The sequence below is a fragment of the Dendropsophus ebraccatus genome, chromosome 14 (assembly GCF_027789765.1).
Source record: "Dendropsophus ebraccatus isolate aDenEbr1 chromosome 14, aDenEbr1.pat, whole genome shotgun sequence".
NCBI classification, from domain to species: domain Eukaryota; kingdom Metazoa; phylum Chordata; class Amphibia; order Anura; family Hylidae; genus Dendropsophus; species Dendropsophus ebraccatus.
Window position 1 is genome coordinate 49,802,124 of NC_091467.1, and position 24,774 is coordinate 49,826,897.

The 24,774-nt window shown below is 44.6% G+C and overlaps 1 protein-coding gene across 2 annotated transcripts in view; it reads left to right on the forward strand.

Moving 5' to 3' along the window:
- PHACTR3 (phosphatase and actin regulator 3) overlaps window positions 1-24,774 on the forward strand; it is a 122,674-nt gene that overhangs the window by 58,253 nt on the left and 39,647 nt on the right. For both annotated transcript variants that reach the window (XM_069952308.1, XM_069952309.1), the window contains exon 8: window positions 1,763-1,916. In XM_069952308.1, coding sequence (XP_069808409.1) covers window positions 1,763-1,916 — 154 coding nt within the window. The remainder of the gene's footprint in view (window positions 1-1,762; window positions 1,917-24,774) is intronic.

A 24,774-nucleotide genomic window follows, 5' to 3' on the forward strand; every position in this document is an offset into this window, starting at 1 on the left:
CGTTAGACACAGCGCTGCAGGATTAAAAGTCGTTTTTAAAACAATAACTGCATCACCTGCCGAACGGACCCCAGGACAAATCTTGGAGATAGAGTCACATAGATACGACGTTTCGACCTCCACTGAGGTCTTGACAAAGACCTCAGTGGAGGTCGAAACATCGTATCTATGTAACTTAGACACCAATAAAGTTTTGGAAATATACCCGTGGATGCTGTTGGACTTCACTTACAGAATCCCTCTAAAAGTATGTCACCTCATTGAAGTGACTGGGAAGGTACCTGCAGCGAATTTAAATGCGAACTCGCAGCATGAAATCTGCTGCGGATACGGTAAGTGTCACAGCTTAATATGTCTGTCAACCACATGACTGCCTTCTCTCTGTGCTCAGATGGCCTGGGATACACAGGACTTCCTGTTTTCTGTTTTTTAAAAAAAGTCAGAAAACAGGAAGTTCTGTGTTTTCCATGATAACTAAAAAATAAATAAATAAATAATGAATGTAAATTGCAAACTTGCTTTATGTCACATCCACTGCTGATTTAGAAAATTATAGCGACAGTGACACTTTAATAACATCTTAATCGGTGCAGATAAATAACTGTTTGCTGCTTTTGATGTAATCATAGTATCATAAAGTTCCATAGCAAAAGTCTTAATAGCCCTCACTCCAATATAACATACTATACATTAACGTTAATTGCCACCATTTCTGTTATTTTTGCATTTAGTTCAGTACTGGGTAATATATGCTCTTTTTATAAGAACTTTGTTTTTTTTTTCTTGTTTCCTGCAGCTACCACCAGAGGGAGCTAGCTGCACATGGATTTATACTGCAAGCTTGTGTATATTTTTGATGCAATGAGCTCTCCTAGTGGCAACTAGAAGAACTTTCTATTTCTCTTCCACAAGGCCCCCATAGCATTTGTGTGCCAAACCTTTGCACAAAGAAGAATTGTGGTTGCTGATGTGCTCAGCTGTTTGCATGACCACCATAGAGTACAGTGGAGGGAACTAGGCATGTGTAGGGCAGCAAACAGTAGCAAGACCACCATGCTCTATTGTAGTGTTCACCTTAAAGTGAATGTACCATCAGTCCCGGGCTGAAGCACTGGAGGTGGGATGACCTATCCCCAGTGGGAGGAAACCCTAGCCCCTCTATTACACGGCTCCATTAGAATCAATGGAGCCGTATCATAGAAGGGTGGGGGTTTCCTCCCACTAGGGTTGGGTCGGCCCGCCTCCAGTGCTTTAGCCCAGGACTGATGGTACATTCCTTTTAAGGCTATGTTCACACATAGTATTTTCGTCAGTCTTTTTTTAAACCAAAACCAGGAGTGGAACCAACATGGCAAAATTATAATGGAAAGATTTGCACAGTTTTTGTTTTCAACTCACTCCTGGTTTTGGTTGAAAAAAGACTGACAAATACTATGTGTAAACACAGCCTACAGGGTGCATAACGCCAGTCAGTGCATGTAAAAAGGTGTAACTAGTTTTGAGAAAAAATAAACTGTTATATGAATACAGGGGTTAGAGACATGTGCTACTCTTTCATCTGCTCTCTCTTTCAATGCATGTAGAAAAGTGACAGAAGAAGTGGAGTATTATACATTATTGCAGTCCAGACTACATTATTGACATTCTTCTTTACATGTAGCAGAGCTGAGTATGTTATTTAGTACATTACATCTCAATTTACCCCAATACAATAGGACTGCAGGTAAACCTCTGAAGTAAATTCTCCCTCTAACCTTTTTAGGAACATTGCCTAGAAAATACAAGAAGGAGCTGCTGGCGGTCAAACTGAGAAACCGGCCCAGCAAGCAGGAGCTGGAGGACAGGAACATCTTCCCCCGAAGAACGGATGAGGAGAGGCAGAAAATACGACAGCAAATTGAAATCAAGCTTTCAAAGTAAGTGTCTGGGGGAGCTGGTGTTACTGGGAGCAGGCTGTGTGCGATATGTAGGGGAAAAAAACATCCATGCGTGATGTTATTTACATGTACATTGAATTGCATTCTGAGAACTATAATCAATGTGTACCATGAGATTAACTTAAATAATACAAAACTTTTTTTTTAAAAAAAGTAGTGATTTTTATTCCTGTCTTTTACAACAGTGTGATCAAACAGCATACAGGAGATTTTGCAACTGCCATAAACCCTTAAAGTGTCACTGTTGTTTATTTTTTATTATTTTTTTTTTATTTTTTTTTTGCAGAAATCAATAGTACAGGCGATTTTAAGAAACTTTGTAAATGGGTTTTAAGCCGAAAAATGCATTTTTATCATGAAAAAGCAGTTTGAAACTCTCCCCCCTGTCTTCATTGTTCTCTATGGAGAGGGGAGGGGGGGGAGGAGATAAGGCACCAAAACAGGACAACAAAGAGTTAATTTACAGCTACATCACCAGGCTATCTCCTCTGAAGTCAGCACTGACCTCTCTGACCTCTGAATACAACTTTCACACAGGTCCCGCTGTGTAATCCTTTGTTCTCTGCTCTCTGCTGGTGACTAATCTTCCTCCTCCCCCTCCTCTCTCTCAAAGGTTACACAGGGCACATCTGATGTAAAGGAGTCGAGATTTCCTGATAATGAGCAGGGAATGACAGGGGGGGGGGGGTGAACCTGGGGAAAGTCAGGCAGGTTTGGACCATGCCTTAATGGCATATTCGCCTAATAAACCCTATTACAAATTTTCCTAAAATCGCATTTTTATCATGAAAAAGCAGTTTGAAACTCTCCCCCCTGTCTTCATTGTTCTCTATGGAGAGGGGAGGGGGGGGAGGAGATAAGGCACCAAAACAGGACAACAAAGAGTTAATTTACAGCTACATCACCAGGTTATCTCCTCTGAAGTCAGCACTGACCTCTCTGACCTCTGAATACAACTTTCACACAGGTCCCGCTGTGTAATCCTTTGTTCTCTGCTCTCTGCTGGTGACTAATCTTCCTCCTCCCCCTCCTCTCTCTCAAAGGTTACACAGGGCACATCTGATGTAAAGGAGTCAAGATTTCCTGATAATGAGCAGGGAATGACAGGGGGGGGGGGTGAACCTGGGGAAAGTCAGGCAGGTTTGGACCATGCCTTAATGGCATATTCGCCTAATAAACCCTATTACAAATTTTCCTAAAATCGCCTGTACTATTGATTCTTTAACTGTCTCAATTAAATGGGAACAAAAAGGAAATTTTGTAGTTTTTGTCTCAAGTAAATATAGTTTGTGTTTAAGATGGATTTGCATAGGGGATAGCTAGCTGCTCAGTGGGGTTATGATCCCTGGCATCCAGAAGAACGGCAAAGAAAATAGAGTAGCAGTGCATGGTCGGCCATCACTTCATTCTTTCTTTATGGTGCTTCTGAACACTGCCTAATGCCATAAGTCTTATAAGGAGTGAATGGGGTGGTGGCCGAGCATGTGCCCTGCTGCTCCCATTCTTTCAGGGACATTTAACCACTGCCCTGATCACTGAACTAAACTTTCAACTAGTAGGTATAGGTATGTAAATGAGCCCTACCCCAATATTCATTAGAAGGAATGAGTTGGCTGAGAATATGAAAATGAGAAAAAATAAGCAGCTATCTAATATGCATAAAGCAAATCCTTACATTCAGCAGTCAGAAAGAGGGACTGGAGAGTGTAAATTACTTTCTATTAGAGATGAGCGAACCTGGTTCAGGTTCGAGTCGATCCGAACCCGAACGTTCGGTATTTGATTAGCTGGGGCTGAACTTGGATAAAGCTCTAAGGTTGTCTGGAAAACATGGATACAGCCAATGACTATATCCATGTTTTCCACATAGCCTTAGGGCTTTATCCAACTTCAGCAGCCACCGCTAATCAAATGCCCAAAGTTCGGGTTCGGATCAACTCGAGCATGCTGGAGGTTCGCTCATCTCTACTTTCTATGTAGCAGGTTGGAGCATTTTCAGGGTCCGGTACAGAACACACAGAGGACCCAAAAAATAAATAAAATGAAGCCACCCTCATTGGGTGCCCAAAGCAGAGACTCCAGTGCATGCACATGAGTAATACTGAGGTTTTACTTGTAAAGTGGCAATTTTCATTGGTTGATCATCTGGTTATTCACAAGTGCTGCAGATCCTGACTGTCTGTAGCATTGTATGTTGATTCTGGTCTCAAGTTGTGATGGTCCACAAAGGAACACTGTATGTTGAAAATATTGTTTATTGAGATCATTGTAAGTTGAGGGATCATTGTAGTTTTATGTTCACAGTGTGGTATAAATAACATGTTAACGTTATTCTGCAGTTCACTACAATTACTGTGATCCCAAACCTACATAATTTTAGTGATGTTTTTCTACTTTTGTACAATAAAAACACCTAATAAAGAAAAATGTTCTCTACAAAAAACATTGCAAAATGCTTACATAGCTCTTTAAGCAGTAAAATTATCTACTTCAGTGCCCTGACCACGCCTCTATGACACTTCAGAGCATCAATAAAAAGCATTTTTAGGGTAGCTTCACACGTACTGGATCTGCAGAGGATTTCACGCTGTGAGTTTGCAGCGAAATCCGCTGCAGATCCTGGTAGTGTGAAGGTCTATGGGGTTACATATCTGCAGCGGAATTTTCATTCCACTACGAATATGTAATCCAGCCCCTTCGCCAACATACCCTTCAAATTGCCCCATTGCTCCCATTGTGGTCCTATTGCAAGTGTTCCCATTATAAACCCACAAAGGCTTCAGCCACTATCCCCGTAAGAGCCAGCCATATAGATTCTGTAAATGCCAACCACAATGCCCTGTTAAGAGGCACTGTGCCCCCATTGTGCCAGCCATCCAAAGGCCAAATTGATTTCATCTACTATCTCCATAAGGGCCAGCCTTTGTTTCCTAGCAGTAACTCTTCATATAATACAGTCACAGTGTCCCTATAACATTAACAGCCCCAGAACCCTCTTAATGAACTATGTCTATTTCAGACATATACATATAGTATATCCACACACATCTTACTATGAGATACACGATCTACACATGTGCCTGCATGGATGACTATCATGGGACCACAACTATTATGTTGCTGGTAAAGGAAGGGACCTAAAGGCAGACTGAAAGTTATTTAGACATATAACTGGGAAGAAAGGATATGCAAAATAGCTCTCACACCTCTTGAGCAAAGAGATGTCCCTTCAAGTCAAGCCAAGTCTTACTCAGTCAAGAAGACTTAGAACATTGATTGGGGATTTTATGCCAAGCCAAACAATCTCTCCAAAAGGAACGATTACCCATCTGCAGACAGCTGTTTCGGGGTTTTTGCCCCTCATCAGGGCAGAGCAGGGTGTTGGCTGGCTAGTGAGAGGTCTATTGACATGGGTCAAAGGGATAGTGACTCTCCTTAAGGAGAGCTCGTCATAAAGACGTGTGGAGACTTACAGACCATTGAGAATTCTGGGAAGAAAGGATATGCAAAATAGCTCTCACACATCTTGAGCAAAGAGATGTCCCTTCAAGTCAAGTCTCGCTCAGTCAAGGAGCCTCATTGTTTGGCTTGGCATAAAATCCCCAGTCAATGTTCTAAGGCTACTTGACTGAGCAAAACTGGACTTGAAGGGATATCTCTTTGCTCAAGAGGTGTGAGAGCTATTTTGCATATCCTTTCTTCCCAGAATTCTCAGTGGAGCAGCAATGGTCTGTAAGTCTCCACACGTCTTTATGACGAGCTCTCCTTAAGGAGAGTAACTACCCCTTTAACTTTATAACTGAAAGCAGAAACTCTCAGTGATTCTGAGGAATGCCCACTGTTATTCATTGGCATTAAAGTTACTGGGAAGTAAGAAAATATCAAAGTGCACATTTTACAACCAAGGACCAGCAAAAGTCATGCCTGTTCTCAAGATTCATTGACCTCTGTGTGAGTGGCAGACTGTGTGTTTGACTGCTGCTCCAGGCACTCACAGGGACAAGGGATGCAAGTTCTTGTGAGGGGTCCCAGTGACCCCATAAAGCAGGTGTAGATAAAGGTTGTGCTTTATTTTTGGTTTAGCTCTTTTAAGCACTGGAGCACCTTCTATTAACTACAACCTCAAACATATCTAGATGATTCATTATAGTCACTATTTTAGTCACAGTTCTGTGTACTACAGGATGGAGTATTACATTTTGTATGGGTGGTAGCTTTAGATTTGTTCCTCCTGGTTCATGAACAGAATGCTAGAGGGTTAGTAGAGACTGACACTACACAGAAGGGGCCAAGAGTACTGACTGTAAGGACAGGTCAGGATCTGATCAGCTGATCTGTCCTGATCATGGCCAGTTATTGTCGAAAGGCTTGTGCAGTACATACAGTTGAAGATGTATTTTAATTTTAACATAAACCACATAATGTACCTGAAAATCCAGAAATAGGAAGAAACAGAACACAGAGCTATTACTGCATCGCCTAGCACAAAAATAACAACATGTTCTTATTCTGCAAAAGCAAATTGTCCCTTGTGGATTGCAGCTCCTAAAAGATATTCCTCTCATCACTAGTGTCTGATTATCTCTCAATCTGCTACTGACAGCTGAGGCTCTGTGTAGGTCCTGGAAACTCATACCCTGACCCTGTGCTAAGGCTGATGTATGAGGCCCTGTGTAGGTCCTGGACACTCATACACTGACCCTGTGCTAAGGCTGATGTATGAGGCCCTATGTAGGTCCTGGACACTCCTACACTGACCCTGTGCTAAGGCTGATGTATGAGGCCCTATGTAGGTCCTGGACACTCCTACACTGACCCTGTGCTAAGGCTGATGTATGAGGCCCTATGTAGGTCCTGGACACTCCTACACTGACCCTGTGCTAAGGCTGATGTATGAGGCCCTATGTAGGTCCTGGACACTCCTACACTGACCCTGTGCTAAGGCTGATGTATGAGGCTCTGTGTAGGTCCTGGAAACTCATACACTGACCCTGTGCTAAGGCTGATGTATGAGGCTCTGTGTAGGTCCTGGAAACTCATACACTGACCCTGTGCTAAGGCTGATGTATGAGGCCCTGTGTAGGTCCTGGCTCCTCATACACTGATCCTGTGCTAAGGCTGATGTATGAGGCCCTGTGTAGGTCCTGGCTCCTCATACACTGATCCTGTGCTAAGGCTGATGTATGAGGCCCTGTGTAGGTCCTGGACACTTATACACTGACCCTGTGCTAAGGCTGATGTATGAGACCCTATGTATTTCCTGACTCCTCATACACTGACCCTGTGCTAAGGCTGATGTATGAGGCCCTATGTATTTCCTGAACCTTCCTACACTGACCCTGTGCTAAGGCTGATGTATGAGGCCCTGTGTAGGTCCTGGACACTCCTACACTAACCCTGTGCTAAGGCTGATGTATGAGGCCCTGTGTAGGTCCTGGACACTCCTACACTGACCCTGTGCTAAGGCTGATGTATGAGGCTCTGTGTAGGTCCTGGACACTCCTACACTGACCCTGTGCTAAGGCTGATGTATGAGGCCCTGTGTAGGTCCTGGACACTCCTACACTAACCCTGTGCTAAGGCTGATGTATGAGGCCCTGTGTAGGTCCTGGCTCCTCATACACTGATCCTGTGCTAAGGCTGATGTATGAGGCCCTGTGTAGGTCCTGGAAACTCATACACTGACCCTGTGCTAAGGCTGATGTATGAGGCTCTGTGTAGGTCCTGGAAACTCATACACTGACCCTGTGCTAAGGCTGATGTATGAGGCCCTGTGTAGGTCCTGGACACTCATACACTGACCCTGTGCTAAGGCTGATGTATGAGGCCCTATGTAGGTCCTGGACACTCCTACACTGACCCTGTGCTAAGGCTGATGTATGAGGCCCTATGTAGGTCCTGGACACTCCTACACTGACCCTGTGCTAAGGCTGATGTATGAGGCTCTGCTTAGGTCCTGGAAACTCATACACTGACCCTGTGCTAAGGCTGATGTATGAGGCTCTGTGTAGGTCCTGGACACTCATACACTGACCCTGTGCTAAGGCTGATGTATGAGGCTCTGTGTAGGTCCTGGACACTCATACACTGACCCTGTGCTAAGGCTGATGTATGAGGCCCTGTGTAGGTCCTGGAAACTCATACACTGACCCTGTGCTAAGGCTGATGTATGAGGCCCTGTGTAGGTCCTGGCTCCTCATACACTGATCCTGTGCTAAGGCTGATGTATGAGGCCCTGTGTAGGTCCTGGCTCCTCATACACTGATCCTGTGCTAAGGCTGATGTATGAGGCCCTGTGTAGGTCCTGGACACTTATACACTGACCCTGTGCTAAGGCTGATGTATGAGACCCTATGTATTTCCTGACTCCTCATACACTGACCCTGTGCTAAGGCTGATGTATGAGGCCCTATGTATTTCCTGAACCTTCCTACACTGACCCTGTGCTAAGGCTGATGTATGAGGCCCTGTGTAGGTCCTGGACACTCCTACACTGACCCTGTGCTAAGGCTGATGTATGAGGCCCTGTGTAGGTCCTGGACACTCCTACACTGACCCTGTGCTAAGGCTGATGTATGAGGCTCTGTGTAGGTCCTGGACACTCCTACACTGACCCTGTGCTAAGGCTGATGTATGAGGCCCTGTGTAGGTCCTGGACACTCCTACACTAACCCTGTGCTAAGGCTGATGTATGAGGCTCTGTGTAGGTCCTGGCTCCTCATACACTGATCCTGTGCTAAGGCTGATGTATGAGGCCCTGTGTAGGTCCTGGAAACTCATACACTGACCCTGTGCTAAGGCTGATGTATGAGGCTCTGTGTAGGTCCTGGAAACTCATACACTGACCCTGTGCTAAGGCTGATGTATGAGGCCCTGTGTAGGTCCTGGACACTCATACACTGACCCTGTGCTAAGGCTGATGTATGAGGCCCTATGTAGGTCCTGGACACTCCTACACTGACCCTGTGCTAAGGCTGATGTATGAGGCCCTATGTAGGTCCTGGACACTCCTACACTGACCCTGTGCTAAGGCTGATGTATGAGGCTCTGCTTAGGTCCTGGAAACTCATACACTGACCCTGTGCTAAGGCTGATGTATGAGGCTCTGTGTAGGTCCTGGACACTCATACACTGACCCTGTGCTAAGGCTGATGTATGAGGCTCTGTGTAGGTCCTGGACACTCATACACTGACCCTGTGCTAAGGCTGATGTATGAGGCCCTGTGTAGGTCCTGGACACTCCTACACTAACCCTGTGCTAAGGCTGATGTATGAGGCCCTGTGTAGGTCCTGGACACTCCTACACTGACCCTGTGCTAAGGCTGATGTATGAGGCTCTGTGTAGGTCCTGGACACTCCTACACTGACCCTGTGCTAAGGCTGATGTATGAGGCCCTGTGTAGGTCCTGGACACTCCTACACTGACCCTGTGCTAAGGCTGATGTATGAGGCCCTGTGTAGGTCCTGGACACTCCTACACTGACCCTGTGCTAAGGCTGATGTATGAGGCTCTGTGTAGGTCCTGGACACTCCTACACTGATCCTGTGCTAAGGCTGATGTATGAGACCCTATGTATTTCCTGAACCTTCCTACACTGACCCTGTGCTAAGGCTGATGTATGAGGCCCTGTGTAGGTCCTGGACACTCCTACACTAACCCTGTGCTAAGGCTGATGTATGAGGCCCTGTGTAGGTCCTGGACACTCCTACATTGACCCTGTGCTAAGGCTGATGTATGAGGCTCTGTGTAGGTCCTGGACACTCCTACACTGACCCTGTGCTAAGGCTGATGTATGAGGCCCTGTGTAGGTCCTGGCTCCTCATACACTGACCCTGTGCTAAGGCTGATGTATGAGGCCCTATGTAGGTCCTGGACCCTCCTACACTGATCCTGTGCTAAGGCTGATGTATGAGGCCCTATGTAGGTCCTGGCTCCTCATACACTGACCCTGTGCTAAGGCTGATGTATGAGGCCCTGTGTAGGTCCTGGACCCTCCTACACTGATCCTGTGCTAAGGCTGATGTATGAGACCCTATGTATTTCCTGACTCCTCATACACTGACCCTGTACTAAGGCTGATGTATGAGGCCCTATGCATTTCCTGAACCTTCCTACACTGACCCTGTGCTAAGGCTAATGTATGAGGCCCTATGTAGGTCCTGGCTCCTCATACACTGACCCTGTGCTAAGGCTGAAGTATGAGGCTCTGTGTAGGTCCTGGACACTAATACACTGACCCTGTGCTGAGGCTGATGTATGAGGCCCTATGTAGGTCAGTAGTGGATTATAATAGGGGCGTTTCGGGCGGCAGCCCGGGGCCCTGAGCACCTGGGGGGCCCATGACCACCCAAAAAGACTTATTCTTTCAGTGGTGTACTGTCTCCTGGCTACACTTCCGCCATGATTTGCAAAAAAAATCACTGTTTTTTTATGGCAATTTTGCACAAATCAGGACATCATGACATTATCTGTTCTGTACTGTGAACGCCAGGCTAGTGCTGCCATAGTTACAGTGGGGTGGGGGTGGGGGGGGGGGCAGGCTTGGTGAACAGCCCGGGGGCTATGGTAAAGTTAATCCGCCCCTGAATTGTAGGTCCTGGCTCCTCATACACTGATCCTGTGCTAAGGCTGATGTATGAGGCCCTGTGTAGGTCCTGGACCCTCCTACACTGACCCTGTGCTAAGGCTGATGTATGAGGCCCTGTGTAGGTCATGGACCCTCCTACTCTGATCCTGTGCTAAGGCTGATGTATGAGGCCCTGTGTAGGTCCTGGACACTCATATACTGTCCTGCTAAAGCTTAAAGGGGTATTCCCCCCAAAAATCTTTTTTGCACCAGGTAATAGTCCACCCATAGCTGTACATATTGGTGAAAGCAAGTTATTATGTGTTTTAAGCAGTTTTGGTGCTTTTTCTGCTTTTTCACTCCCTTTGGATGCAAAAAAGGAGCTAAACGCAGTCATCGATCCTTTCTCCTGGCCCCCACTCTCCGTGTAGGGATCACGTGTCCTGTCTCTTCAATGGGCCTGGTTAGGGATTATAAGCCTGCCCACTAAGGAGAGAGAGGATGCCTTACCAATCAGTGTGCCTGCTTCCAGGTACAGTGTCCACCCTCTGCCTGCACGGGACCCGGCTGTAATGTAAATCATGCAGCTCACATCCCACTCTGAATCGCCGTGCCCCCCCCCCCTCCCCCAGTAATCATCCCCCGCTGCCTGCCGCAACCCCTGACTGTCGCCCCCCCCCCCCCCCCCCCCCCGAGGCATCATTCCCCACCGTCTGCCGCATCCTGGTCCTGTCCCCCTTATCCCCCCTGAGTGCCTCCCCTCCCAGACAGGCATCCCCCATCACCTGCAGTGTTCCCTGTCCTCTCCCCAGACACCATCCCCGCCACCCGCAGTGTTCCCCGTCCTATCCTCTCTCCCCCCAACACTATCCCCCGCTGCAATCTGCCCCCCATCACTGACTCACCTCTGCTACATCACTGACTCAACTCTGCTACATCATTATGTCAAGGGGAATACCCCTTTAAGTATTAAGCGCTGTGTAGGTCCTGGCTGCTTATATACTGCCTTTTTGGTAAAGCTGATATATAAAGCTCTATGAAGGTCCTGGTAACTTATACACTGATCTTCTGCTAAAGCTGATGTATAAGGCTCTGTGTTGGTCTTGGCCGCTGATTATAATTAACTATTCTCCCCGTTGTCCTGCAGCATTTTGCCTGTGTTCTCCACTAACTGCTGACACTTCTAGCCCCATCTCTTCAGTGAGAAGCCACTCAGCCAATCACTGGACCCATCTTGGCCACTGATTGACCATGCGGCCTGTCAGAAGTGTTAGCAGTGAGTGGGGAACACAGGCAAGAGGCTGCAGGACATGATTATCGAGCCGTGTATAGGCTTGGTAAGCGAGCGCTGATCTAGATCACTTACAGGAAAATGTTGGCCCATCTAATATGACCCTTAGTCTCTTAATTGTACTACATGGGAGCTGTGCTTCAGTAAACCGGTGCGCCTAGTACACAATATATGGGGCATGTTCTTTCCCTCCGCCAAAAAACATCTAAAAATTAGTGGATGGCAGACATTGACAATAATGTTATAATTTTTTATAGTTTTTTTGACATGATAAATGATAATAAAAGGTTTAAACGACAATACTACTTCATTGCTTAAAGTGTACCTTGCACAAAGCATGCTACACCCAATCTGTGTGCAATCCATTTGCCCCAGGAAGTTTGGGTATCCATTGAGACAACCAGTACATGGTTGGTCGGTACTGCATGCGACCCACGCTCTGATCCAATTGGGGTTGCCCACATTACCTACCTGTCATTGTCGTCTCCATGAATACCCTAACTTCCAGCAAAAAATGGATTGCACACCCATCGGGTCCAGCATAATTTGTGACAGGTACCATTTAATTTTTCTTTACTGCTGTTGAGGAAGCATGACGATTCTTGGTGTTATCTCTGCCCAGCCACCATGTATGGATCTGGCTCAGCTCCTGGGCCCAAGCTGTGCATCCATAGCATATACGTGGGCCAGGGAGAGGAGGGATTTGCCTTGAGAATTCATATTTTACAAAAAAATGTTTGTGTCCTATCTAATGTTATACAAAGTATGGAGAATGTGCTGAGGGTTACTGTAGTAACCCAGGAGCCAGCATAGACAGGTACATTATTATTAATACGTGCGTAATGACTATAATTATCATTTGACTATTTACCTGGATTTATATTGCTCTGATGTTTGGGGGAATTATGCGCTGCAGACACGGTCATACTGGAGCACCGATAATAACAGAATTGTGGCTCCCAGTTACTAAGCAACAGACACTCAGTCTTCGTTATAGGGAAATCCTGGCTTGTTTGTTAGGTTTTCTCTTTTCTTACTTTCCTTCACTGTTCTGCTTTAAGGTTTAGATATCAATAGAAACAAAATCTGCCTTCCCGATAAAGCTAAGAAATGGCTTTATCATCCTTCTTTATTGTTGTGCCCAAAATTTGGCAAAACCATTAATACCCTGTTCATAGTTGGCTTTACCTGCAATGGATGTCCACTATACTGTATATAAACTGCCATTGCCAACCTATACATCTCTTTGACCCTCCACTTGCTCTTTAGATAGAATTAACTATAATTTTAAGCGTTTAAAAGACCAAGTTACCTTTTCGTCCATACTTCATGATCTCTACTCATTATGGAATTGGGTTTTGCCATACAGGTCAGAATGTGAGTTTTTACCTCCACCCCCTATTACCCCTGGGTCAATTCCTGACCCCATTGTTTGCTAACATTGCAGTTTCTCTAACATCCCAAATGAGATGCCCTCTAGCCAAGGGCACTATAGCAGCCGTATGGTCAGCCTCTATACTGCATATGCCCTTGCTTCAGAAAAAGGAATAAAAACAAAATCTCTGACAGCAATAGTAACCGGGAAGCCAAGCAAAAGCCATCAAATGTCAGTTTTAACCTGACGCCTACAGAGAATCAGCAGCGTTACACAACTAGGTCAACACTTGTGTTCTGGCAGGCAGAGAAATGACAAGGGAAGAATGCGAGGTGACATTACATAATAATGTGATAGACTGGAAGGAATGTGAATGGAGCGGATGGAACAATAGAAGAAAACTGTTACCAAATGTCCTGAAATTCTGCGAATTGTGTATTGTTGCCTTATCCCAAGAATTGTATTTATATTAACACAATATATGGAACAAATATAAGAAGGTGTACAGCCAGTATAATAGAGCTGTATTATGGTCATTTTCAGTGGTTGGCTGTGTTGGGGGTTGTAGTTTATATGTATAGAATTGTACTGTATTAAGGTCATGACTTCTGGTCGGTCATTTTGGAGGTTGTAGCATTCTATATATAAATATAATTCTACTATGGCTTCTATATATAAATATAATTCTACTATGGCTATGTCTAGTGGTTGGGCCATGTTGAGGGTTGTAGCTTACTACATATAGGCTAAGTTCACACTACGTAAAAGTACGGCCGTTGTTGCCGATGGCAACAACGGACGTACTTTTGGCGCGGTGGAACAATGCCTTACTTTCAATGGGATCCCGGCCAGAGTGTATACACATCGTACAGATCATGTGTATACATGATCGTACAGATCATCCGGCCGGTACTTAAGTATGGGCTGCGATGATCCGGGCAGAGACCAGCCGTTCCGTGACCCGGACGGGGTCACGGAATGTCCGGTCTCTTACGCCGTGTGAACATAGCCATGAAGTGTAAATGAATTGTATTATGATCATGTCCAGTGGCTGGGTCATGTTTAGGGTTGTAGTGTTCTACATATAAAGTATAATTGAATTGTATTAAGGTCATGTCCAGTGGTTGGGTAATGTTGAGGGTTGAAGTGTTTTACATATAAAGTATTATTGAATTGTAATCACAATGAGGAACTTAAGGCACTCACCCATTTAGCTGAATAAAACAGCCGTTTCACACACAAGGCCTTAAGGAAGCGCGCTGCGTATGCACATGAAATGGCTGTAGCCCAGTCACTTGTCAACTTCTAGACCGAGCCGCTATGCAATAAAGGCTATATTATTCAGCTAAATGGGTGAGTGCCACAAGTTGTTCATTGTTATTATATTGAACAGTTTGACCTACATTGTTGAGCAACAATGAGGTTATAGTGTTCTATGTATAATTAAAATAGAATTGTATTATGGTCATGATCAGTGGCTGGGTCATGTTGGAGGTTATAGTGTTCTAAAATAGACTGGTATTATGGTCGGGTCATGTTGGGTGTTGGAGTAACAGTGTGTAAAGCTGATAAAGACATCTATCCATTTCCGCCTATTATTCTGCTGTGTTGTATTGTACTATACTGTGATAAAGAGTTAATTGTATTGTATTATACTGTGATAAAGAGCTAATGTGTGAAACACATCTCAGCGGTACAATCTCTTAAAGGGGCACTGTCATTAAAAAAAATATATATATGCTACTGTAGGTCATAGAGAAGTATCAAATGTTTTCATCGGTCAGGGTCTGAGTGATTAACACATTCTTTCCCTTGCTCTGAGCCACGTCTCATAATGCAAACCTGCGGAACTGTGTTGGTCCCATAGACAGAGAGCGGGGAGAGAAGCACTTAGCTTGGCGTGTCTCTTCCCTCTCATTCTAGTGATTGATTGGGGTCTGAACACCCAGACCTTGACCAATGAAAGCATTTGACATGTCTTTAAGGCATTTTAAAAGTTTATTAAAGCAACAGGTCTATTTCAACTCTCTGTGCTATTAATATCTGGGATGAAATAAGATTAAAAAAAAAAAAAATAGATTTTAAGGTGAGTCAGGTGAGTGCTTAACCATTTTCATGCTGATCAGAACAAATCTATTGATCACCCTTCTACAGAATAGACCAATATTCTTATTATTTGCTGTCTTGAATATATCTTATGCTTTTTTCTTACCTGGCTCTATGGTATATTATTCTATAGGAAATCAGGCTTTCTGCCACCTTCCGCCTCATTAGGTTTCCCATGCTTTTAATAGATATGGTCTAGCTCTAGTACGACCTTTTTGAGTTGTTGACCTTCAAGCCCATTCTTTGATGTTGCACTGTTATTTACTGCACATTGTAGAAACTGCAGGTCTCTGAAAACTCACATGGTAATCTCACCCTGGAACCCATCAAACTTGGTGTGCCCCCACGTGTATTCTCCATCCAAAAACGTGAGCAGGCAGCATCCATAACAGAGCAAAGGCTAAATCTTGTCTGATGACCAGCATGTGTCTTCTGAGAGCTTTCTATATTCTGCTCCCTCTTGGGTGCCAGACTCCATATGATCAATTCCTTTAAAAGATTAATGTAAAAAATCTATGCAGATTATAGCAGCAAAGCATCTAGCATAGAGGTAAATAATACACGTGCACAGAAGATCTGTCCAGGGGTTCACACATGGACATGTCTGGAGTATGCAAAAGAAACATGTTTCCAAAGTTCCAATACTTGTGTCCCTATTATTTTCCAATCAGTAAGGAATATAAAGTATGTATGGGGCTCTTATATGAGGACCCGCTGTGCCTCTAGAAGGGTATCTGGTTGATACAAATCTAAAAATCAGAGAAGTGAATTAATGCTCCTGGACCCCAATGCAAAAAAAGTATAACAGGTTCATGTGCCATGTGCCATGTTCCATTCATAATTCTGGTCTTAAAGGGGCTTTCGATTAGTGAGCTGTAAAAGTTAAGTACTCCAGAAAAAGGGCAGGGGATGGAGAATTGTTAGCGCTGGTCTGGTGCCCAGATGTCAGATGCAACTTGAGCCACTTATATTACAGAGAAAACAAACCCATAAAGCTCTTTTCTTAAGTATGTAGGTTACGAGAAGCAAAAATAAAATAAAAAAGCTAGCACTGGTTGGATGCCCACTTGATAGTTTTCAAGATGTGTAGACTGTCCTGGTTAGATGCTAAGGTGATAGTCTTCAAGGTGAGCATTTTAAGCTGGATGCAAATCATAGCCATCAAGCTTTGGACTACTAGAGATGCCAAGAGTTTTTCTGTCAAGGTTTGGGCTCGAAAATGGACCTAGTTAGATGCAAAAAATACAGTGGTGCCTTAGATTACGAGCCCAATTCGTTCTGGGACTGTGCTTGTAATCTAAATCCACTCTTAAACCAAAGCAAATTTTCCCATAAGAAATCACTGAAATGCAGACAATTGGTTCCACACCTCAAAAATTGTGATTTTATATTCTGAATAACATGTAAAACAAATGAAATAAACATTTAAAAACAGCTGAATATGTCCCATTATAAGTTACTGTACAGTATAACAATCAGCATGTGGTGTATTATGTATAGTAACTGCATAAACCTTAAAAACAGCCGCAATTTGTAGATACAAGATGGAGCTGTTGATCCCTATAATGCAGTAGCGTAGTAAAACAGGCTACAATAGAGAAGCAGGGCTGCAGTCAGAGGTCTGTGTGGTCACATGACAGCAATGGGAAAGGGGGTGTGTTCAGCATGGACCAATCAGGACTGACAGAGACTGCAGGGAGCATGAAGGAATGAGCAGGGTATATGTGGGCATATACTGTACATGCAGCGCTCTCTGTCCTGGGAGAGAGGGGTTACAGCTATGAAGAGATCACCTCCACAGTCCTGTCCCCTGATGCAAACCCCAGCCTGAAGTGGATCTGGAAGGTGAGGGAGACTTCATGGGTCAGAGTACAGAGCTGTAGACCACCCTGTGCAGACCACACACCTCCTCCACTCGCGCTCCCACCTAGTAGAGGGAGCTCTTAAACCAAAGCAATGCTCTTAAACCAAGTCACAATTTTCAAAAACTGTGAGCTCTGTACCACTGTATAGCCTTTAAAGGTATATAAGTTTCTAGTTGGATGCTTAGATAATAGCATTCACATTATTGATGCCCCATGGCTAGAAGCCAAGATCATATCCTTCAGGATATACATTTTCTAGACTGAATGCCTAAATCATATTCTTCAAGGGAATCTGATACTAGGATTATGCTGCCTTAAATGAGGGCAGTATAAACTAGTGACAGAAATGCTGAACAGATTGTTATATTACTTACATCGTTTTCTTTTGCTGTTCTCCTAATATGCAGGAAAATAGGATTCTTGCCACACCCCTCGCCCACCCTCCAGCTGCTGATTGACAGGTGATTGCCTATACACAGCATGGATAGATAACTGCCAATCAGCAGCTGGTGGGCGGAGTTTTCTGCTTCTCATGAGATATGAGGACTACTGGGCTCACGCACATAATGGAAAGGACTACTTATTGTCCATGTTATTCAGAAGGAGATCTCTGGATCAGCTGCACAGAACAATGTAAGTGATACATCATTTTGTTCAGCTTCTCTGCCACTAGTTTATGTTACCCTTAGATAGGACACCATAAACCTGCTAACAGAGTCAGATATGAACTTTTCTTGTTGGATGTCTAGATCATAGTTTTTGAGGTATGGATTTCCCTGGTTGGATTCCCAGATCATAGTCTTGGATGCATAGTCTTTGGATTTTTGGATGCTCAGATCATGGTCTGTATGATCTGGATATTCTTGCTGCTCTTTGCTATAACTATTGGAGAAGGCATTAGTGAAAGCTTATTGACAGGCTTGGGGCCTTAAAGCGACTCTGTACCCACAATCTGTCCCCCCCAAACCACTTGTACCTGCGGATAGCTGCTTTTAATCCAAGATCTGTCCTGGGGTCTGTTTGGCAAGTGATGCAGTTATTGTCCTAAAAAACAACTTTTAAACTTGCAGCCCTGTGCCAAACTGCCGTGGCCTAGTGTATCTGTGCCCTAACTTTGCACCACCCCTCTGTTCCTCCTCCCCTCCCTCTTCATCATTAGGAATGCCACTGGCAGGATTTTTCCTATTCCTCTGGAGTGAAAGCATGTGCTGTGCTGACACAGCTGATGAATAGGAAAATACCTGCCTGAAGCATTCCTAATGATGAACAGGGTGGGGAGGAACAGAGAGGTTATGCCAGCCTAATACGTACGTCACTCTAGGCCATGCCAGTTTGGCACAGGGCTGCAGGTTTAAAAGTTTTTTTTAGGACAATTTCTGCATCACCTGCCGAACGGACCCCAGGACAGATCTTGGATTAAAAGCAGCTATCCAAAGGTACAAGCGATTTGGGGGGGTCAGATTGTGGGTACAGAGTCACTTTAAGCAAAACCTACCTATGAATGTCTTTGCCTCTAGTGAGAGCCTGGCCTCCAGCTGCGAGAAGCATACAGGCCGATTGTAGCACTGACAACCCCTGCATGGCTAATGACATTTGTCTATGTCATAAATTAGCAGATATGTAGCCCAGAATGTCAGGTTTTACGTTATACAAAAATTGAGAAATACGCAATTTATCCCAGCACAATATGCAAACCGGATCTTGTAGCCCTGCTTTCCCTGCGGGAGGTAATGAGGTCAATGTACCCTGTTATTTCACATAATAATGTGTGAAAAGCCGGCTGTGCACTGAGAATGGAGCACAGGATTTACAGCAGATTAGCAGAAAGCACTTACTGTATGTGCTCGCTTTATATTCATGGGGGTGAAGGATCCGCAGTCTATCGGCATAAGTGACAGTGACTGTGCTTTAGCGTCCATTTACTATGGGGCTGATGCAGAATGCTTCACATTAAATGCGCAAGCAGTGTGATGTATACAGAGTAATTTTCCCTGCAGGTTACACTTGATACAAGTGCAACCATTAGGAGCTCACTTTTTGTTATGGATTTCTCCAGAGAGAACTTTCTAGAGATACTTGATGTGAGTTTGCAGAACAACTTTGAACAACTTTGTGCCTGTGTGTTCACCACTTATATTAAAGGCAAACTACAGTATGATGTAAATAAACTTAACATGTAACTTCAGGGATTTTTTCTGATCTGAGACTGGATGTACTGACAAGCAATTGCAGGCTTTGTGGAATAAGTTGCCAAGGGAACAGTACAATGACCAGCAAGTATCGTGCATGGGTCCAGTTAAGCAGAATAAAACCAGTTCACGATGCTTGGCAGGTCATGGCTGGCTGTTGTATGGTGCTGCATGTGGTTGCGTCTCTCCACGCCAGATGTCAGATCAGGCAGTGGAGGTACACTAAAGCTAGTTTCACACTCGTCATTTTTTATGCCAAAGCCAGGTGTGGTTAAAAAAGGAATAGGAAATATAAAGCGTCTTATACTACTTCTTCCACCTGCATCTGATTTTGGCTTTGGCTTTAAAAACTGCATTGGCAGTTTAAAAAAAAAACAACTGGCAGGTGTTAAACTAGCCTAAGGCCAGTTTCACACGTAACAGATCCATTTGCAGTGAAATCCGCTGCGGATCCCTTGCCTGTGATTTTCAATGAGAAGACATACGCGCAGTAAGTATATGACAGCCCCTTAATCCCCACGCTGGCCGGAGCATAGATTACCTGCTCCACACCCCAGCTTGCTTTGGGGGTTTCTGGCTGAATGTCCTGCTCAGCCAATCAGTGCGCTGCCCCGCCGGAGCCACTGATTGGCTGAGTGGGATGTCCAGACGCCAGGAGCCCCTGAAGCAAGCCAGGGCGCCGAGCCGGTAATGTATGCTTCGGCCGGTGAGGGGGTTAAGGGGCCTGTCACTTACATAGTCGCAGTGGAATTTCAATCCTGCTGGGAGTATGTCTTCTCATTCGCATCGTGAAATGTGCTACGGATCTGTTACATGTGAAACTGGCCTAAAGGGTGGTTCACAGGAGCATAATTTGAATGCATTTTTGCAACCATGTTACAGCTATAAGTCCCTGTTGGACTGGAAGACAAAAGGACCTAAATAGTGGACAGCATAATGGATCACTGTGAAGCTGTCAGTTCGGGTCTTTAGACCTACCATCGACCATGGACTTGTGGCTGTAATACAGATGCAAAAACGCATACATGTAATGTTTGGGTGAAAACAGTCTCAATCAGTGAGGACAGGACAGTAACCACTTCTTTGTTTTAAACATGTAGAGTGCTCATTGTCAGGGTCAGGTTTTGAACCCATTGATAACAGACCGGTCTGTGGATTGTCAAACAGGTGGTCACCGTGGCTTAGTTCTTAACAGGACGTGAACCAAAGCCAGATCCCTGTTAAGAAATTGAAGTTTATGCCCTGATTAGCATATCAGACACTAAAATTATTAACTAATGGCATTGATGCTGAAGAACAGGTCATATTGGGTGAGGGGGATGTTAGATTGGTTGATGTCTAACCTCTTGGTTCCCCACCAGTCAGCAGATCAGGAGTTGTGCTTCTGTATATATGGCTGTGCTTGAATGAGACCAAGTTGCCGTTACATGGCCACAGCATTCCAACAAGTGCAACATCCCTTTCATTCTGCTGATTTGTGGTGTTCCTGGTGTCAAATCTCCACCAAGCACAGATTAAAAGTCTATCCTAAGGATAGACCATCATAGGATATTTCTTGAAAGCAATTCTCTGATCAATGATCTAATAATTGGAGGTCCAGTTGTCTGAAATCAGTGGTGAATTAAGTAAAACATAAGCCTTGGACTTATCCCCAAACCCAGGGCCTTAGGGCTCTATTACATGGTCCGGCGTGCTTCAGCTTCAGAGCAGCCTGTCTGAGCGGACAGTGATTGGCTGAGCAGCCTGTCAAGCTGCAGTGCGCAGTGACAGGACGCATGCAGAGCACAGGAGAAGACAAGGAGCGTAGACAGGTCATGTAAACTGTTTGGGCAAGGGCTGCACGGACATGGCTAATGCTGTCCGTGCAGCCCTTGATACATGATTATCCGAGCGTGTAAAAGGCCCAGTAAATGAGTGCTGATCTAGCAGATTGGTGTTCGTTTACAGTATCGATCAGGCCTTCATCAGCCCATAGTACCCTAACCTACCTACTGCCACTCTGTTCCATTGTTAATATAGTCATTCTATGCAGGTAGGTGTATAGGGGTTATTGAAAAGGTTATCTAGTACTCGAAAAAAGGATAGCCACATTCATGCAAAAACAGCGCCACCACTTCAAAGGAACTGAGCTTTAAAACCTCCATCCAAACTGAGGACAAGAGTGGCCCTTTTTCTGGAAGACAGCAGCCATGTTTTTCTAAGCCTTTAACCCCTTTAAAAAAAAATAGTAGCTTCCTTTCAAAAACAGCACCAACCCTGTCCTCAGGTCGTGTGGGGTATTATAACTCTGCTCCATTCACTTGCATGGAGCCGAGCTGCAATACTACACACAACCTGAGGACAAGAGTGGCACTGTTTCTAGGATTTCTAATCCTGGATAACCCCTTTTAATACTATATTAGGAGTAAAGGTGGCCATGCACCTTTATTAGCTGGTGGTCAAATGTTTGTATATGTGTTCTTAATGAGGAGAGTGTAATAAGCTGCCAACAGACACTGTGATTAAACATACTGTAGGCAGGTTGGCAGAGTTTACTTTTATGTATATGGGCACTTTAAGCCTTTGTTCTGCTTATATAAATACATCAATAGTTGCAGTCCAGGAGAAGACAGTGTAGTCCAGGCCTCTTCTGGTGAACATGAAGCCTGTCGGTACGGGGAAGTAGGTGAGTAGTAGATGTGCTGAAAGGAGCGCACATCATGCTCTCCTGTCATCTCTGCTGCCGGTCGGCAGCACGGATCATATGAAAGGCTGCATTAATGGTTCCTAAAATTGTCTGTGGTCATGGATCAGCAAACACGGAAAATTTTACAGGACATGTGAATGCAGCCTAAGAGTTGGCTAAAGAAGTTGGATGGAACCTTAGGGAGTCAGAGAAAAGATGGATACACAGACTGTATCCATGTTTTCTTGGACTACCTAAGGCTGCATCCAACTTCTTCAGCCACCGGTATTTAAATGTTAAAGTTCAAACTTGAGCATGGTCACATTGCGCTCATCTCTAGGGATGACCTTTAAACTAATGCAGATCCCTGACCAGACCCCTACTTTACTGCAGACCCCTAAATTAATGCAGACTCCAGACCGGACCCTTAAATTAAATAGGCACTGTCATGAAAACAAACTTTTGGTATGTAGAGACATTAACAAACATAGAATTTTAACAGCACTAAGGGACATGGTCCAACAGGCTCAAAACTTATGGTATGTGGATAGCCTACAATCCCTTATACAAGCATGGAACAGACTTGGAGAATAGGAGAATTCAACAGCATCCATAGGTGAAAACAAGCCCAATCTATATTCACATATTTCTGGTTCAAAGAGCCAGCGTTTAGACCCTTATGAGTATACAATTCGTATGCTTAACAAAAATTCATAAGGGTCTAAATGTTGCACTTTTGTACCAGAAATATGTGGTTAAAGATTGGGCTTGATTTCACCTATGGATGCTGTTGAATTCTCCTATTCTTCATGTCACAGAGATATGTCAAAGACAAAAGTTTTCATTGGTTGGGTCTAGGTGTTCAGACTGCGACCGATCGGGAGTACAAGCTGGGAAGAGTCCGCGCTTAGTGCAGTCCTCTCCTGGCTCACCTCTGACCAAACGCTTACCTAAATTATTACAGGCACCAGACCCCCTATGCAAATGTAAACACTACACCAGACCCATAAACTAATGCAGAGCCCAAACCAAACCCTTAAATTAATGCAAATATAGACCAGACTCCAAGTACTGCAGTCCTCTGGCAGAGCTGTGAGCTATTGCAGACCTTTTGCCCCCAGGCCCCCCTTTTTGAGTTGCATAATCATAATTTATCTCTAGTTTATAGTGACATTTTTAGATCACATAGATTTGTCCTTGTGAAGTTTTTATTCCTAGAAGTTTGGCTATTTTTAAGCTCAGAAAATGTACAAAGATAGGAATTACAATCTGAAAACTATTTTCAAATATCTTCCTTAATTCAGTCTGCCCTGTTCAGTACTCCCATCTGTTAGGTAGTGTAAAGAACATCTATAAAGTGCATCCTAGTCAGACATTGTATTATGAGTTATAATTAAGGGACTCCTCTATGAAAAAAGGACTTGCCCCTGTACTGGCTACTCACCAATGCCCACTCTATAAAGCCCATGGAATGAGCAGGGTATGATATTCTGTACTGCAGTGGCAACAAAATAATATGTTAAGCGACCAACAACTACAAAGAGAATTTTCCCCACATTAAAAACATACCAAATAATATAAATCCCCGTGTTCTACTTTTTATCTGAAATATAAAATGAAAGAGGACATATACATTAGGGCTGTGGAGTCGGTAAGCCACAGCTCCGACTTACTCCCAACTCCAGTTCCTTCATAAATGGCCAATCAGACACCAGGGGGGTTATCACACTGGTGTAAAGTAGATCTGGCTCAGCAGCACTTCTTTGTAATGTCCTACATGATCCTGGGACAACTTTTGAGGGAATAAGGAAAGATATAAAGCAGATTTTCCTCTGTGTGTGCAGTGGATGCAGCCAGTCTCCAGCCACCATGACCTGAACAACTCAGAACTAGATGGACCAGGTGGTCTTTTACTGTTGACAATATTCTATGTTTCTAACTAAATATTCTCCATACACAAAGGAAAACTGCTAACAATGCCAGATACTTGTGATATAGAGGGGTCAGACGTAGTCATATAGAGATCAGACATAGGCCCAGATTTATCAGCTCTCTGTCAGTGTCCGCGTTCCTGAATCATCGCAGGCTCACAGGAACTACCCACTCAGCCAGTCAGTGACTACACCTGTATCCCGCCTCACTCACTGATTGGCTTATTGGGCCTGTGACATCACAGGAACGGGAGCCCCGGAGGGGCCCATGAGCCATGACGCTGTGCTGTGGGGGCATAGAGATGGGTAAATAGGACTTCTTTATTATGATCCCACTACCCCCTGCCCCCATGGATTTTTTACTGTTGCCCAGAATACCTCATTATTTTCTGCATCTCTCTCTTAAACACACGCACAAATCCTGCTGCAGCCATAGGATGCACACACACAGCCTGCTGAATCCATAGCACGCACACGCACACACACACACACAGCCTGCTGCAGCCATAGCATGCACACACACAGCCTGCTGAATCCATAGCACGCACACACACACACACACACAGCCTGCTGCAGCCATAGCATACACACACACACACACAGTCTGCTGCAGCCATAGGATGCACACACACAGCCTGCTGAATCCATAGCACGCACACGCACACACACACACACACACACACACAGCCTGCTGCAGCCATAGCATGCACACACACTGCCTGCTGAATCCATAGCACGCACACACACACACACACACACACACAGCCTGCTGCAGCCATAGCATACACACACACACAGTCTGCTGCAGCCATAGCATACACACACACAGTCTGCTGCAGCCATAGCGC